Genomic DNA, 18,556 nt, shown 5'->3' on the forward strand with positions numbered 1-18,556 from the left:
GCTCTCACAAGATATTAAAACAAATTTTTCCATATTGACCTTTGACACATAGGCCTATATATTTTGTTTTCTTTTTACAATTTTGTTGTGCATGCAGGGTTTGTGGTGGTGGGGATCCCCTTGTGATGTGGTAGGTTGGTTAAAATGTATAAAAATAAAATAACCTAGCCTATATATGTTTATGCTATGTATAGATTAACAATTTAATAGTTAGTAATGAAGACCATTTGGTGAAATGTACTGCATCAGTGCATGCATTTATGAATTACCAATACCAATTGCCATACCATTGCATTTTTTTGTGCAGGAGGAGGGTTGTGCATGTTGTTGGAGCAACCTGCTCTGGGAGAGATAGAGGGCTCTTCTCCTTATTTTTTACTTTTTATTTTCCATTTGTTTACCTATTATGAAATTGATTTATATTAAAATATAATCACTATTAACCGAACATCTCAAACTACATATATATTACGACGACTGTATGATGTCCAGCCGACTGTGTACCCATTTTTACTCATATCGTCGTAGGCCTAACTGTGTTGTGGGCGATTTTTACTCAAACTACTCTAGTAACTACAAAATATTACTGTTGTGTGTGATTTTTTTACGAAAAAGAGAAAAGCTGTTGCACAATGTCAATATTTATGGACTTTTTTTATTTATAATCAACTCATTTTTTTTTATCACAAAAATATTTATATATAAATAGGTAGGTATTAAACTGAAGAATGTCAACTAGTTTTGCTGAAAAAAGTGGATACATCCCTTGCAATACAGAATGGGGTATGTGGTACCAAACGCTGGAGGAAGTCATGGTAGAGATAAACGTAGAACCTGGTACCAAACCAAAGGAGATTAGTGTTGTCTTCAAACCAAAACATGTCACGTGTGTTGTAAGGGGAAAAGATATTATCAAGGTGTGAAATACTGGCCTTTATATAAGGCAATCTAACAACACTGAGCTCGCCTTGCCAAGATAGGAACTCGTAACAGTCCCTTGATCTTATGTCTGGCTGCAACAAATACCAACAATACTATGTACAATCTGTATTCTCCATGGTGTCTGTTAAGGGGTGTGGAACTGATCGTGTCGCAGCCACAGATAAACCCTTTGATCTCCAGAGCACAGCATCCAGTTGTTAGATTACCTTGGTATAATAGATTATATGCTTGTTTATATATTTATATATTTTATGTTTTTTAACCCTTTTAATGGCGACTTAATTTTATTTATTTATATTCAGTGAATTATATAACAAACTAAATTTTTTTTTTTTTCAGGGGGAATTATTTGCAACTGTACACTCGGATGAATGCATTTGGGATCTTGGTAAGATAATCCACTTACACCAAGGCAATCTAACAACAGGATACTGAGCTCCAGAGATCAAAGGGTTTATCTGTGGCTGCAACATGATCAGTTTGACACCCCTTAACAGACACAGCGCGCCATGGAGAATATATACATAGTACAGTACTGTTGGTATTTGTCGCAGCCAGACCTAAGATCAAAGGACTGTTACAATTTTTATCTTGGCAAGGCGAGCTCAGTGTCCTGTTGTTTGATTGCCTTGCTTAAACTAAACCCAATGAATAGATTGACATGGTGATATATAAACAATAGTATAATTAATATTCATTTTTTTTAGAGGATAGGAAGTTACTGCGACTGACTTTGACCAAAGGCAATCCATCGGCAGGCAACTGTTGGCAGTCCTTACTGAAGGGTCAGTACCTTGTTGACCCAATGAAGTTTGACCAGATGGAAAAGAAGCTTACACTGGAAAGATTTCAGAGTGAGGTCAGTCACCCCTTTTTTTTTCTACACCCCCATCTCTACACCCTGTCCCAGATCCCACTTTCCTACGCCCTGATCACCCTCTTTTCCATACACCCCATCTCTACAACCTGCACCATCCCTCTTCTCTACACCCTGGGCCAAGGTCTTCTTTACATTCCTGGCCCACCCTCTTCTCTACACCCTTACCTACCCTAACAATAAGTAATTCTTTATCAAAATTTAAATATCCTTCTCCAATAGGTTACACAATGTTACATAATGTTGTATGTAATACTGTACAATAAAACTAAAATAACCTTTGATTTAGCCCTGCATTTATTATTGAAAATTCAGATTTTATTAAATTTAACTACCATTGACTCCCCTTCCAGAATCCTGGATTTGACTTCAGCGGAGCAGAAATTACTGGGAATTACTCGGGAGGTGGACCTGACCTTCCAAGCTGATCATATTAACCGAATCAACATGAAAGAAGAAACTTATCTGAAATTCTTAGAAAAGGAAATAAAAAATGCAAAATGAAAAAACTCTGCTTTAATTATTCAGTTATCCATGAATAAATATTTAATATTATTTTTGCATATCACTTATTTTGCAATAAAAGTTTTTAAAGTAAACTTGTTTTGTTTGTTCTTTTAGTATGTTGATCCATTTTGAGTCTCTTCAGCGTGCCTATCAGATGCAAGTGTAAATTTAGACAATTTATCAACGTCACTGCCGTCTACCACTGATGACATTACATCTGTATCTTATACAAAGCCAGACTACACAGTATTTTAGCCTATGGTCTTTTCAATAACTACTCACACAAATGAAAAGCCAGGTTCCCTAGCCTAGCTGTGTGTATATCTGTACCCACCATGCTGTAAAATAAAAAAAATTACAAAATGAAAAAAAAAATGGGGAAAATTTAAATTTAAGAAGTCACTCTTTCCAGTTTTAAAAATCTTTATGAAGTTTATAATACTATTTAGAAAGAAATCTTCTATTATAGATTAGGGGCCAGGCCATAAATGCCTATTTATTAAGCTACTGTAATGATGGTTGTATTTATTTGATTTGCACATCGTAGTAGCAACCTATTGTAACTCTGTCCTAGTCAATTAAATTGTCATGTAAATACCGTACACAATAAATAAAACACAATCACAAATCCTAGTCATGTCCGTCTACGATTTGACAAAAACCAAGAAACAGTCGTATTGTATATACCACAAACAGTTTACTATGAAAGCTAACAATAATTACTAATAGTATTAATTATCTATTACTGTATGTGCTGTGTACTATGTTAGGTATTTGTATAGCTGAATCTAGAAAATCATACAGTTATAGTACAGTAATAGAATTAGTAACAATATTATAACACACCTGCTTGTATTCTTAGCATTTGATTGGTTAACTATGCATCACATGTCGTTCAGAATTGGAAAAATTGATATCTAATGTTGATTAACACGCTCTAGATGCATGTTCAGCTTTTTGTAAATATTTTGAAAATGTTTGCCTGATCTGTGTTTTGAAAATAAACTATAACTGTATTCTGCGTCTAAAGATGCAGCACTGCCCTTTTTAATGGCCTAGCATTCGTCAATTCGTCGAAAGATAAATTGAATAAAAGTACAGAAGGTGTTGATATAAAATTTGCGGTATATCAACATTTGATTTCGCCATGCAAACCTTCAAACAATACAGAAGGTGTGTTATAAAACAAATAATGAATGTTTTGTATTCATAAAATATTTCATTCAACGAAAAATTGACTGCTCATTATCCTTACCATCCAACTCAAAAACATTCATTATTTGCATTAGTATTATTTTAGTATAGTAAAATACATATTTGATAATTTTTAGCATCAACATCAAGTATTAGTCTAACTTGTATAAATAAATAATCACAGTACAAATTTTTCATTGAAATTAAATCTTTTTATTTAAAAAAAAAATTAATTTTTTTTGTTATTAGCCTATTTACTTGGGTATGACACGTCACCCCTATCATCATCAAATTGTGTTATATGTCCAATACCTACCTACGTTAGTATGGTACTATGTCTTCATATTCCCTGAAAAAGTCTTCATGTTGTTTTGTGATTGCATATGTTTCTCCAAATACAAGGGTCATAAGTCGTAGTCTATGTATATCAGGGTGCAAGAGATCTATACGAAGCAGTTGACGCAAAAAGTATAACAACACCATAGCACTCTCAATTGGACACGGGAAACTAGAATTCTGGAAAAGAATAATAATGAAAAATAAATAAATTGCTATTAAATCAATTCATCTGGTTTCGAATTCAATACAAACTGGAGAATTTACTTTTCATTGACATGCTATCAGTATCAGCTTCCTTAAACTAAATTTAAATCAGAATTTGAATTACAACCAAGTTTTACAAACTATGGTTTAGACTTGCATTAAGTCTGAAGTCTTTTTTTTTTATTTATTTGTTTTTATTTTGATTTTTGTCTGAAACAAGCTCAAGTAGTATACGTATGAAATGCCATATGTGCCAAAATATTTATCTTTTTACTAATATTACGACAAAACTCTTAAGACTAATTATGGTCATGCTATATAGGGTGCAGTGAACATCAATACTGTATTTGGGGTTTGTTCTTTTACTAAGATAAATTTAAATAAGATTAAATGGATATTATTCAAAGAATATAACATTCTAAAATTAAAATTGAAATTTTATGTTTAAAAATGTGCTATACTTTCAATTTACGATGACCTATGCATTCATGTGTGTCATGGACCTAGAAACAAAACTGTGTTGAAGAAAGCATGTGCAAATTTCCCTGCATGAGCACATTGAATTTATATGTCCTAACTTGTCGAATAAAAATCTCTCTACTATCTCAAAGTGAATATTGGTTGTAAAAAAACAAGAATAAAAAAAACCCGATTTTTGTCACCTTACTGTCTTCTGGTATCCTGACCAGGACATCCATTATTTTGGTTTTTTCTTTTGTTAATATTGCTAATGTAACTGCTGGATGTTTAAACTTTTCATACAAAGGATGACAATCCCATGTTTCTGGCAACTTTTTAACCTCAACATCTTTTCCTTTAACACACACATTGGTTGAAAGTTCATCTTGTAACCCTGTTCCCTGATTGGTTGAAAGTTTACCCTTTAATTTACATTCCACAGTTTGATTGGCTGTCTGGCTTTCTTGATCCTTATTGGTTCCTCCACAGGGATCTGCTACATCTTCCCTATGCTTAACTAGCAGATTACTAACAGCCTGCTGGATATATTTGAGACTGTCCCTTAATTTCTGGAGCTCTGCATGATCTTCTGATAGCAACACATTTGAAATAGTTCCTAATTTTGACACCAAAATGTCCATTTTCTGATCTTTCAAGGTCAGGTCGGACTCTCCACCAGCTCCTTCATCATCAATGTCTTCACATAATAAATGGTGAAAGTAAAAAGGCAGATTTGATTTTTGATGAGCCGTACTGAAGTCCCACCATATATTATAGAGTAACAAGATAGAATAGTAGCCATAGAGACTCAATTTACTACCTCTAATTGTTACTGTTTGAGAATCGTCATGTAAGTCAACTTCTAACATTTCTAGAATATCACAGAAACAGATTATAAATATTAATCCAAAGGCAAAATTACAATAGTGTATAAGTAATAATTATTCAAAAAGAAAGCATAATAATATGGCAAAAAATCTTGGAAGCCAAGTGGTGCTGTGACGCCGAGTGTGACAAGATTACTAATTAACAAAAATGAATATTACGTCACACAAAAAAAACCATTTCTTTCTGTAAAACTAAATAGGACACTGAATATGAACATTGCATTTTCTATTTTATACAGTGCTGAAATATAATGTATAGTGTACAATACAACACAAATTTGAGAATATGTAGCACAAATATATGGAAATTCTATTCAATAAATGCGAACAAAATGTGACTAAATTTAGGTAGGTTTTGACGTTTTTAATAGCCATTCTGTGTCCTATTATGTGACCAGCAGAATAACTGTACTGTACCTTTGTTTAAAGTAAGGCAAAAGAGAACCTTCTCCATGTCGTAGTAGCCATCATCATGGCATAGCGTAACAGCATGTAACCAATGTTCTGATGCTTTATCTTGACTTCCTGTAAGATGACCTAAGGTCAAGTCTATTGCTACTTGAATCAAAACCTATAAGAAAAAGAGGAAAAGTTTTGTTTGAACTTGAAGTGAATTTTAATTTGATTGAAATGCTAATACACAAAATTCATTATACATAGATACGGAAGGAAAAATTTCAGGCGAGATCAGTGGCATAATGGTCTGAGTCTTATGGAGTACCTGGCCATCCAAATATGTCGAAAAAAAGGTTAAAAACTCCCAAAGCCTCCAACTTTGGAGGGCATTCCTAAACCAGTGGCCTCAGACCTCTGTGTAACACTAATAAGGATAGTAGCATGTTTCCTTTTGTAGTCATCCTTGTAACTAACATGCAAATTAGATCCTAATTAGTTTATTTTATTTATTTATTATTACTTCTTTATACTGGGTAGCCTCTTTAGTCAAAGACTGTTCTCCCGGTTATGACCAGTGGCTGTGTTTGTGTACTAGTACATGGAGGTAACCATCCTCTACTTGTCTCGAAAAATGTACTAGGTTCTTTAAAGTGCACATGAGCTAGATGTGTACACTGGACCTACGGTTTATAGTCCTTATCCGAGAAGACTCGTTCTACCACCAGAACCATGGAGCAAGTGAGCCTCGAAGCCTTGCCGACGTTATAGATACGTATTTACAGTTCCATTGTCTTAACCGCTCGGCCACTATAACATCAAATTTACCTGTGAAAAAGACATAGTTCCTCCAATGGATTGCCTACACTGTAGAAGACTTTCATACACAGATTTCACATCAATGCCTTTCTGGATCTTGGCTTGATACTTGTCAATGATGTATGGTATGCACCGTTTATTTTCAATTTCATAACGTGGCCATGAGGATAAATCATCAATTACTATAAAATAAATGTATTGTCACCAAAAACATGATAAATAAAGATAAATAAAATCAGACCATTTTGTAGTTTTAATCAAGTTATTCACTTCCGTAGAAAAAAAGAGCAAAAAAAATGGTTTTACTTGTAAAAAGACTACATAAACTGAAAACAGTTTAACCAAAAACCCAATGTTTTTTCAGGAGTAAATTTTTTTTCTCGATCCAGTTTTTGGTTAAAGTTAATGACTATGCAACATTTTCATTTTATTTATTAATTCGACATCATGTCCTGGACCGGAAAAGCAACAGAGTAACCAGATAAAACTTAGCTACATAAAATTAATATCAATATACAGTTCAAAATACATTACAAAATTTAAAAACAAGAAAGAGAGGAAAAAGAAAAAGCATTAAAATGACATTTAATTTATTAATTTAAAAATGTTCAGGGGGGGGGGGGGTCTTTAAAGATACACTTCATTGGTATCGTATTGTATACATAACAATAACATGCTTGCACTGTGAAATTGTTACTCAAATTTAATGTTTCTGGTTACGTAGCAGATATAGTATGTACAATTAACTGAAATGTTAATGTTAATCAGTGTTGCATTTCAGAATTTAGGTTGCATTTGATTTGATCACAAAATCTAAACAAACTTTTTTCAAGAACAGTAATTTTAAACATCCGTAAATTCATAATTTAACACACAAAATAATAAAATAATACTGACCATTTTCAGATTTGATATTGAGATCTGTAAAAGTTATTTCCATGTCGCTAAACATTGATTCATTAACATCTTTTAGACAGCTAACGAGTACCTCATGAACTTCTAATAAAATCTGCAAATGCTAGCAGTAAGAAAGAAAATAAGGATAAGGTTAATCAACTTTACAGTATAGTCACTGTAGTAAATACAATATAAAGACATACAGGATATCATTATCATACACATAGGGATCTTTCCTTTAATCTCAAATTGTAGCATATCCATATGAAACAATGGTCATGAAATTTACTTGAAGAACCAAACAGCTGATCTAAGTTTAAAGCCTTGATCGCACCGGACTTAATTTGGTAAAATTTACCAAGTCGCCGTTGTTATCGTCATTCATGTTATCGGCAATCATAGTTGTTAACCTCACAGTTAACATTTGGTAAAACCATGTTAAAACTAACTGTATACGAACAATGGTTACATTTTCTGATGATATTGCGTAAAGTTACCGCAGGTAAATAAAAAGTCCAGTCCAGTGCAAATCAGGCTTAAGTAGTTTGTGTTCCCATTACATTTACAGGGGACAGGGTAACATTTTATTGATAATGGAAAACTAGGTAATGTATGGTGAGGAGGATATCGGATATATGTCTGATTTTAAGTCAATAATACAACAAAATATAAGAACACAAGTACATACCATAACATTATCTATATTTTTTATGACTGATTGTGCTTCTTTCCAACTGTAACTTTGTAGGTTTTCAAACACGAACGTAGACACCAGCAAGGAAGCCGCATCCATCTCTCTGGAAATGGTTGCAACCTTCAGAGCAGTTGTTAAAGACTGTCTGTCACCTTTCCTGGACAGTAGTCGGACAGCTGACACCGGTTCACCAATTTGCATGCAACTAAAAAACCAGATATATCAATATTACAGAAGTAAATTTCTCTTTATTCATAAAACAAACAAAATACATAACAAAAAAAGAATAGAAAAAATGTTATAATGATAAAAAGGAACATCCAGGAAATCCTAAAGGGGCTTGTAATAGGACGCCACTAAAAACTAGTTACATTAAGATACAACAACAACAAAATAAATAAATAGACGAATAGACCATTGATCAACAGAGGACGCACATTATTAAGGAATACAATTGCCGGGATAACCACATACCAGGTGAGGTTCAAACCTCTATTAACAAGAAACTTAGGGCACCACTGAATAGGTGTGTCATATACTGCCTTTGTAAATTTCACAAGAAAGTGCCATTTTTATAAGAGTGTCCCAAAGAGGTCTTCTACTGTAGTACAAAAAGTGTAGCATTTAACAAACAGCACTTACCATTTGGCGGCTTGCTCGTAGTTTCCTTCCGATTCCAACACCTTGGCCCACTTTGTGTACAAGTCCTTCAACACAGGATCCAAAGGTGACAGACGAACACGCGCTAAGCTTATGGCTTCTCTACAAAGATAGTAAAAATACAGCATTGTAGCACTACATGTAGCACATGGGATCATCACAATTTCTCGGTGTTACAGCAAGGTTAATCCAAGTATGCATATCTATTATATTCAAACACATTTTTGAAAATCAGTCATATTGTACCAACATAGAGATATGCTGGGCCCAGATTCTGGTGCCAAGATAAAACATGAATAATGGGTGTTTAAGTACAGAACCATTCATACTAACTTATTACATATTAATAGTGTGAATGTGATTGAACATAAGCCAGAGTTTTCTCCTGTCACCTGAATGAATCCAGGCACAGTGTGGACAAAGGTTAAGTTTTCCTCACCATACCAATCTATGCCTTAGAGGAACCAGCTTTACCTTAATCTTTTGTGCTGACTCAGCACTTCAATGGCCTCATACACCTTATGACAAGCAAGGTAGTATGTTGCTGCCTTTGAATAAAACTCAAAATGTACAAGCTGGTTAGCATAGGCTTCAGCAGTAGCGAGAAATACATCATGTCCACCTTTGTTGAAGAAAAAGAATTTTAATCTTTTTTTAAAAATTAAAAAATCATGACATTTAAACTGGCAAAAAACCAAAAAATAAAATGAAGGAAGACTTTTAACAATTGTTAACGCTTTGTCTACACTATCAAACTAGTTTGACAAAAAAAGTGTGCCCAAATATGGTAGTGATATAACCAAAATATGGTAGTGATATGACATCATCATGTCATATAGGCACATCACATTTTTTTGTCACATAAAGTTTGATAGTGTAGACAGAGCTTTCCTACACTACATTATATATGCTACAAAGAGAGAAAGCTTTACCCAACCTTTGCAATTACACGCGTCTGTCCATACATTTTTTAAATGACCGGAATTGTAAACAACATTTGAAACTTAACTAGATGGGGATGCGGGAGTAAAAAAAAAACCACTATCTTTCCTAATTTTTTCCTACTTACCAAGTGTTGACATGGTAACAAGGTGATCTGTGAGTTGTTGTTTTTCAGTTGCTTCTTTCAATACTCCTCCAATGTTTCCTTTCCACAACTCCAGACAATAATACGACTCCAAGTTGGCCGACTCCATATGGTGTTTTTCTATTAAGAATTCAAAATTGAATCATGATTTGAAGATTAAAGATAAAATTATTTTTTAAACAAATGGAAAAAAACAACTACCTTCTTCTCTGAACATGGCATAGGCTTCTCTTCTAGTTCCGAACAGTCCTAGGTGAGTTTGGTCACCTGAACCTGCCGACATCTCTGAATTGCCAGTACCTAGAACATACAAATATTTTCATTCACTATACAGAAATCTGTTATAAAGTTATTACAAATTGACTTTTCATCTCGCACAGGAAGCAATCGTATATTTTTCATTCAAAAACTTTGTGATAAGGTCAAAGGTTATACAAACCATATTTCATTTCTGCAATTTTGATACAATCTTCTTGCAAACTTTGTTTGCCTCTGTTATCCAGACTTGCACTTATTGGAAACAACGACTTTACTTTTCTTCTCTTTTTGCCCTCAGCTAAAAGAAAATAAATTGATTTTAAGTAGAAAGATTAAAGCCAAAGTTCATTAAATTTTTCTAAAAATCAAGGCAAGATTTTTAAAATCGATATGCATAATTTGTAAATCTTTTGGAAATTTATATAATTAGGCAATATGCCAAGGATAACCATAAGCGAATTCATTCACTATCCTTCTTAAAGGTAGCAATCCTGTTCACAAGGCAAACATATACACAAGATCCTCTACATAAACAAAGTCTTATTACATTATTCTTTGGGAGTGGAGTTTAAATTTGTCATTAGAACAAATCCTGACATGACAGGACTTTGGATTGGTAGCCAAGCATCATAACCACCAAGCCACAACTTTATTGGAGATACTACGTATTTAAAAAAATGCACTTACATTTTTTTAGTTTACATGTGATGACCTCTACTTGTTCTGAGACATTTCTACCGGCATCTCCAGCATTATTGAGGACTCTTGAGACATCAACTCTTGCATCTCCTTCTTCATCAATATCTCTTAATTGTTCCAAACCAGCAATTACAGGTGCCTTACCGGAACCTTCTTCTACCGTGTCCGACATCTCTTTGACTGTTTCTGGCACTGGATCAGTTTCAGCCCTCTCTTTGACTGCCTTCTCCTCTAAAATTTCTTTTTTTCTTTGTTCAAGCAGTTCATCGAATGACATTTCACTTGGTAGTTTTGAAACTTGGTTATCTTCAATATTCACATCAATTTTGCTGCTGGTTGACTTTTTCTCCTTTTTGTTTTTTGTCTTTCCCCTAGGCCTGGAATATATCATTTGTTGAGCCTCTTTTTTATCTAAACATACAAATATTTTCATATAAATAATCTGTGTAAACAAAAGTAGTATCTATGTATACCATATAGGTCCAAGAAAATAATAACTATACAGATTTTTTGTCTTAAATTGTTTATCCAATAAAGCTCTTGGTCTACACTATCAAACTAGTTTGACAAAAAATTGTGATGTGCCCAAATATGGTAGTAATATGACATCATCTTGTCCATATAGGGGCACATAGGGGCCATGTCAAAATTATTATACTACAATAACTGCATTTTGATTATAACCTCTTCATGCAATTAATTAGCTAGTGACTGCCTCATAATCTTCTACATTGAAACTAAAATAATACGTTATACATGATTTCTGTAGAAAAAATAAGTGTTTACTTTTTGGAGGCTTTGTGTGCTGTTGTTTGGATACATTCCATTTCATCAATGTAAAATCATCACCGCCACTGAAGACAATGTCCTCATCCATAACACTCCATTCCACCGCAAGGACACGTCCGGAATGACCACGGAAGTTGGCTACGGGATCACCTTTTTTTAGGACATCCCAAACCTTATTTATTAAAACGAGGATTTTGATAAATTAATATAATATAGATTGCATAGATTGTTGTGTGTATTCAATTCATTCATTTTCTTTATTTTGGATAGTACATCGTGGAGGGCGTGTGGCGCAGTGTGTTGGACGTTGGACTACCGATCGTCAGACCTAGGTTCGAATCCAACTCTCGCCGCATTGCTTGTATCCGTAGGCAAGATACTTTACTTACGTTGCCTCTCTCCACCCAGGTGTATAAATGGGTACCCAGTTAGATCTAGACACAACTGCGCTGGTTACCGGCTGCATTATGGGAGTATGTTTCCATACGTGTTTGATCCCAAAAAATACTGGGGTAATAATGCTTGTAAAGCGCCTTTGAGCATGATTACTCATGAAAAGGGCGCTATATAAATCTGGTATTATTATTATTATATACAAGTCATACAAAACAAAAAGAGAAATAAATTCAGCAGGAAATACCAGACTAGTAACATGAAAGAAAGAACTGGAATGTTTAAAGTAGATAGAACTGGAATGAACTGGAATGTTTAAAGTAGATAGAACTGGAATGAACTGGAATGAACTGGAATGTTTAAAGTAGATAGAATTTTGTATCATAATTAGCATTTATTCATTTCCATTAAATTCTTTACCTGTACAGTTCCATCATAAGAAGCTGACGCTAGTTTTCCATCTCTAGCAGGATTCCACGACAGATTTGTCACTTTCATCGTATGTCCATGAAGCACACAGAAACTAGTGGAAATTTGTTTACTCCCCTGTTGAGATTCATCACCATTGAGAGCATCCTTTAAATCATACACATGTATCATTGGTTCACTGGATCCAGAGGCTAACCAGTACCTGTGATCTGATTGGTTGTCGGATAGTGATTCTGATTGATCAGAACTTTGAAGATTAGGAAACCATTTAAGACAGTTTATTAACTTGTGTTGAACAAATATATTACATAGATGAAGGAGATTTGGTGCATGAAAGATTTCAATTGATCTGAAAATGAAGAATAAAACAAAATGTCAGCAATTATAACCTCTTAGTATTTCATCATTGTGAATTTGATAATATTAAACACTAACTCACCCATCCTCATTGCCAATAGCCACCACATCACCTTCAGGCTTCCATGATAACTCAGTTCTTTGAGGTATAACATTCTATTGAATAAATGATATATCAATTTAGTTATATAGGTTAAAAGATTATCAGTTTGTTATTTCCTAGAGAGCTTAATATTGTAGAACCCTCATTTGGGACACCCTATTCAGGGCTATTTAAGGACAGAGAGACGCTTTCCAGCAAACACAATTTATGAGGGGACATTATATAATAATGCTATCCACAGAAAACATTAAAAAGACACCTTGTTGGGTCTCAGAGGTATACTCATAATTCTAATATATTTGTTAAAACTCTTATTTAAACTACAGGTTCAAGATACTCAAGATCAGACCATTGTTCTGGTGGTAGAACAAGTCTTCTCGGATAAGGACTTAAAACAGGAGGTCCAGTGTACACATTTGGCTCATGTGCACTTTAAAGAACACAGTACATCTTTCGGAAGAGTAGGGTTACCCTGGTGTACTGTTCCATTCAGCCCTTGTCGATGTGGACAGACGAACAGGCGCCGTTAGGTGGCAGCACTTGACAAGAAGGGACTCTTAGGAGAAATGAAAGTTGTGGTATGTGTCAACCACACCTGTGCTCAATTCAGCCCAGTAGGCTGCAAGTAGCAAGTTATTCTCCCATTTACATTTACTATACATTTATAGTTGAACATGCTTAGCTGATACTGTACGTTACCTTAACATCATTTGTAGCTGAAATAATGTGATTAATATTAACTGCATCTGCATCTAGTTTATCAGGATTGTGTTGGAAAATAACACCCTCGCCAGCACAGCTATACAAACAAAATGACTGCTTCTCTTCCGAGATTGCTAAAGATAACAAAAAACAATAAAATGCTTAAATTGCCATGTTTGTCATTGTCAGCGTTCAACATGTGACAACACAGTTGGTATTCAGAAATAGGTCTGTTTGTTGTCAAATTTGATTTAAAAGAATTTACAATACAGTATTAGTGTAGTAATGCATTTACTTTGATTCAATATTGTACGGTGGCATGTTTGATAGTCAGTGGCACAATAAGAAGACACTTTCTTAACCCAATAAAGTGTCCCCTTAATAGTGGTTATATTGTGAAAGCATATAACGCCTATCATTTCACATAAAAATGTCCCTTCAATAGAGTTGTTTGTCTTTCTGTCCCAAGGGCAGGGTTCTACTGGATGTGTAAATAAAGAATAAATTATGTTAATTAATTTTAACCAATGTTATCTTACAATTGTTAGAACAGACTGGTCCCCAGCAAACACGATACACGGTCCTTTTATGGTAAGTACTTGACAAACGAGGTGGTCTGTAATAAAGAGGAAACAGTTAACTCTGTATCATTCAAGAAAAGTCTAACTTGTTTATTTTAAAGCTCTGTCTACACTATCTTTATGTGACAAAAAAATGTGATGTGCCCATATATGGACATGATGATGTCATATCACTACCATATTCAAGCATATCACTACCATATTCAAGCATATCCCTACCATATTCAAGCATATCACTACCATATTTAAACATATCACAAGAAAAGTTTAACTTGATTATTTCAAAGCTCTGTCTACACTATCAAACTTTATGTGACAAAAAAGTGTGATGTACCCATATATGGACATGATGATGTCATATCACTACCATATTCAAGCATATCACTACCATATTCAAGCATATCACTACCATATTTGGGCACATCAATCTAGTTTGATAGTGTAGACTGAGCTTTACTCAACATTATAATAAATGCTATTGATGATAATAATGAATGAAGTCACTTACTTATTAGAAAATACACCATATATTCCTACTCTACCATCATCTGTTCCGTAAGCTAACCATCCCTCAATCTTTGGGTGCCATGACAACTGTAAACAAATCATTAGAAAGAAACGGTGAATGTCTCAATCCACAGGTACTATATTTTAACATTGTATGAATGTATAAGCTCTACACTATCAGAATTTCTGTGACAAAAAAATGTGATGTACCTATATATGGACCATATTTGGGTATATCACTACCATATTTGGGTATATCACTACCATATTTGGGTATATCACTGCCATGTTTGGGCACATCACACTTTTTTTTGTCAAACTAGTTCGATATTGTAGCCAGAGCTTTAAAAAATTACTGAAACATTAAAAGGAAGAATATATTGAAAACAACGTACAGCTGTGACCTTTGACTTGATGCCTTGCCAGAATGTACTGATGTCATGCTGGTTGGCAAGCGAAGAAGTATTCCAGATTCGGATTAGGTTATCTCCTGACCCAATAGCTAGTCGTCCAGGATCATGAGGTGAAGTGTCCAAACAGTACAAAAAACCACCTAAAGATGGCATGTTCCATTCTGATTGTAGGGTATCCATGTTCCATTTTATTATCTTTGAATAAATACATTAAATTAATTTTAATCTACTCTACACTTAACTCCACACATTACTTTTATTTGGGATGATAGAGAAACAGAAGTGAGTTCTGTTTACTTTCCACAATTGTCACGGTTTGTTTAGTCAATTGATAATTTATTTACCATTTTGAAACAAAAGTTTGCTATTGTTAGAAATGCAAGTTATTGAACAGAATAGTAAATGTAGAACCCTCATTTGGGACACCCCTATTCAGGTAGTGGCGTAATAGATATGAGCGCTTGCTGGCTAAACCCAGGGGCCCCAGAACTCATAGGGCCCAAGAGCTCATAGGGCCCAAGAGCTCATAGGGCCCCAGAGTAAGTCCAATGCAACTACCCAGCCCTACCGGCTCTTTAGGAGTGCTAAACCAGGGGCCTTTGCTCTGTGCGTTAAGCCACTGTATTAAGGGGCCTGCAACTGTACAGCTTAATCTGTTGTCAAGTTTACACCAATACACTTGCCTGTCTGTCCATAGATGTAGTAATGAACATTTTGGCGCCAATATCTCCCCCAAAACTAATGTTAAACACAATCCGCGAATGGAAGATGCCATCAGTCTGACCGAACACATCACATTTATTTTTCCCAGGTCGGCACAAATCCCAGAAAAGCATCTCACCACTGAAAACATAAACAACTATTAACTTAAAAACACAATTATTACAAATACTAAGAATAATACAACTTTTTTCATCAAATTAAATTGAGAATCCAAATGTTGAAACCTCTAAACTATCCACCAATTTATCATTAGTTTACAATGTCAGAAGAAATGCATTACTCAAATTGTCTCATTTTTCGTTCTGTGTACAGTACATTTAAAACATACATGTGCGTGGTAGATTGAATACATTATTTAAAAAGGAATAGGAGAATGGATTCTGTCTTTGTGTGCTAATAATGGTAGTCGCTGTGCTGTACTGTATATACTCTATGACATGATTATGTAGAGGGTCTAATCCAACTATTAAACAAACCGTTTACATTTATACAGTAATACTCACGAATGTGAACTCGAAATTAAACGACCTGGAGTATTTTTCGGCCAGTAGAGTGTCAGCCATACTCTACTTCTTCTAGGGTCTTCCTCACCCTTCTCTTTGGCTCTGAATCCACCCACTCTCGATGGCAGTCTTAGAGTCATCACAGCCTTCCCTTGACTCATGTTCCACAGTCTGACCGTTCTGTCTCGACTTGAAGTAGCCACAAGGCACCCGTTTGATTTCTCTACATTTTTTTCTTCTTTTTCAACTTAAAGAAATGAATAAATGTCATAAAGATATATTCTTTACAATAAAATTTAATGACAAAAAACAAGAAGATCGACATTTCGGAACCATCATGGAACCATTTTCAAGATCAAGTGATCAAATTATACAAGATATATTTATTTATTTTATTTCAATAATATTTTACGAGGGTGGTCCATTCAGCCGAATCTGATCATTGGGACCCTCACAAAAATACATCATGAGACATAAACATGTAACAATAAAAATTAAATTAAAATAAATATAATATATAATTCAAGTTTGATAACAACTATACTTAGTGAATATATATTAGAAGCATACCTGTTTCATTTACAGCATTTTCAACTGTTTGTTGTTTGTTGACTTTTATTTCCTCCCCTGCAACTGGGCACCAGACGACGCTGTGCACTTCGTCATCATGACCACGAAGCTTGTGAACAATACCACCTCTCTTACCAATGTTAATAACCAAAACAACTCCGCTCTTGTACCTATAAAAATAATAGATACACTTGGTATTTATCTTGAAACATGCTAACATTTGTAAGAACAGTGGACACATAAGTTGTTGAATCATATGGTTAGAGTATGCAGCACAATAATAAATGAAACAATACATATAAAATTATTAATTGGTGTGGAATTGCTGTACATTTATCAGAGAATTTAACATTTTTAAACAAGGAATCTATTGTCAAATTTCTTTGTGGTGTCTAATCTGAGCCAACTTTTGATATATGTTAATAAGAAATTAAGCACAAACATTTAAGAAAATGGTAAAGAAATAATTATTATTATTTAAAAAAACTACAATTATGATGTTATATACAAAATTTGTACTAAAATATTAATGCTAGAAAATACATAGTTTGTTAAAAATATAAAAAATAGACATCTACCCAACAATGACATGAGCAACATTATGTGGACTACAAGAAAGACAGAATATGTGACCATGTTCTGGAGTGAAGGATTTAACTTTCTTGTCAACAAAGTTCCAACAGAGAACTGTCCCCTTGACATCTCCTGTTACAATAAGATCTTTTCCCAGTTCAGACCAATCTATAGCTGTTGGTTTATCCTGAAAAATGGAAATTAAATTATGACATGAATTTACAAGCATTGAAACTTGTTATATGTGCCGTGGCACTATAAATACAGGTGGTGCCAATGTAAAGTGTTTTTAAGAAGGTCAAATACACTTGACTTAAAATTAAGGTGATTTCAATTATTATTTTACTTTTATATAGGCCTACGGGTTAGTCGCGTTCAATACAAAATATAAATCGTAAAACTCAGCCACTGTATAATTTTCCCTCTCATTTCATTATGCTTTTATTTTAAATCTAATTAAATTGTATTTCTATTCATTTAAATTAAATTATATTTATTTACATAATCTAGCATAGACTTACTACTACTACTACTACCTAGCTCTAGGCCTAGTCCTAGCCTCTAAAAAATAACTAAACTTCAAACTAATTATTTGAGTAAACACCTTATGAGAATTGTGACGATGTAGTTCAGAAAGTAACTTGATATCCCAAACTCTGACCGACAGGTCTTCACTAACGGAGGCGCAGAGATTTGACTGCCCGTCATACTTGCTAAAAACTACCCCAACCACTCGTTCGGTGTGACCAATCAAATGGCCTACGAACTCTGCCCGTGGTTTTCGAGCATTAAACAAACAAATGGAGTGTCGAGCAGCAAACAAAAATATCCCTTCTGTATTTGTATCTGTAGCCCTACTACAATACCAATTTGGTGAAGGTGGGATTATCTCAGAATTCATTTTAAATGAATTTCATTTTTGGCATTAAACTTCTCATGGGAGCTTCCATGTTGAAAGAATGTTTTACTATTTAACCGACTGCCTGCCAATTAAAAT

At 34.2% G+C, this 18,556-nt stretch overlaps 2 protein-coding genes across 3 annotated transcripts; one reads left to right on the forward strand and one right to left on the reverse strand.

Annotated features, from left to right (window-relative positions):
• Positions 1-47: 47 nt before the first annotated feature.
• LOC140050123 (nudC domain-containing protein 2-like) lies at positions 48-3,843 on the forward strand. Of its 2 annotated transcripts, none has more exons than XM_072095166.1 (5): positions 48-130; positions 710-917; positions 1,282-1,330; positions 1,650-1,801; positions 2,441-3,843. In XM_072095166.1, the coding sequence occupies exons 2-5, from the start codon at positions 729-731 to the stop codon at positions 2,456-2,458; spliced, it is 408 nt and encodes a 135-aa protein (XP_071951267.1). In that variant the 5' UTR covers positions 48-130; positions 710-728; the 3' UTR covers positions 2,459-3,843. The 2 variants fall into 2 exon arrangements, with proteins under 2 accessions (XP_071951267.1, XP_071951266.1); XM_072095165.1 differs by lacking the exon at positions 2,441-3,843 and adding an exon at positions 2,173-2,350.
• On the reverse strand, positions 2,526-18,540 carry LOC140050124 (gem-associated protein 5-like). The gene is made up of 25 exons (XM_072095167.1): positions 18,164-18,540; positions 17,565-17,746; positions 16,987-17,156; positions 16,417-16,639; positions 15,874-16,033; positions 15,173-15,385; positions 14,779-14,864; positions 14,229-14,305; positions 13,687-13,823; positions 12,967-13,040; positions 12,519-12,876; positions 11,703-11,877; positions 10,905-11,327; positions 10,399-10,515; positions 10,161-10,259; positions 9,942-10,079; positions 9,347-9,494; positions 8,855-8,974; positions 8,207-8,417; positions 7,519-7,639; positions 6,631-6,803; positions 5,827-5,980; positions 4,726-5,393; positions 3,837-4,036; positions 2,526-2,664 (listed from the first exon to the last, which is right to left on the reverse strand). Exons 1-24 carry the CDS (start codon positions 18,458-18,460, stop codon positions 3,842-3,844), a joined length of 4,719 nt encoding a protein of 1,572 aa, XP_071951268.1. The 5' UTR covers positions 18,461-18,540; the 3' UTR covers positions 2,526-2,664; positions 3,837-3,841.
• Between the last annotated feature and the right edge of the window lie 16 nt (positions 18,541-18,556).

The sequence above is a fragment of the Antedon mediterranea genome, chromosome 5 (assembly GCF_964355755.1).
Source record: "Antedon mediterranea chromosome 5, ecAntMedi1.1, whole genome shotgun sequence".
NCBI lineage: Eukaryota > Metazoa > Echinodermata > Crinoidea > Comatulida > Antedonidae > Antedon > Antedon mediterranea.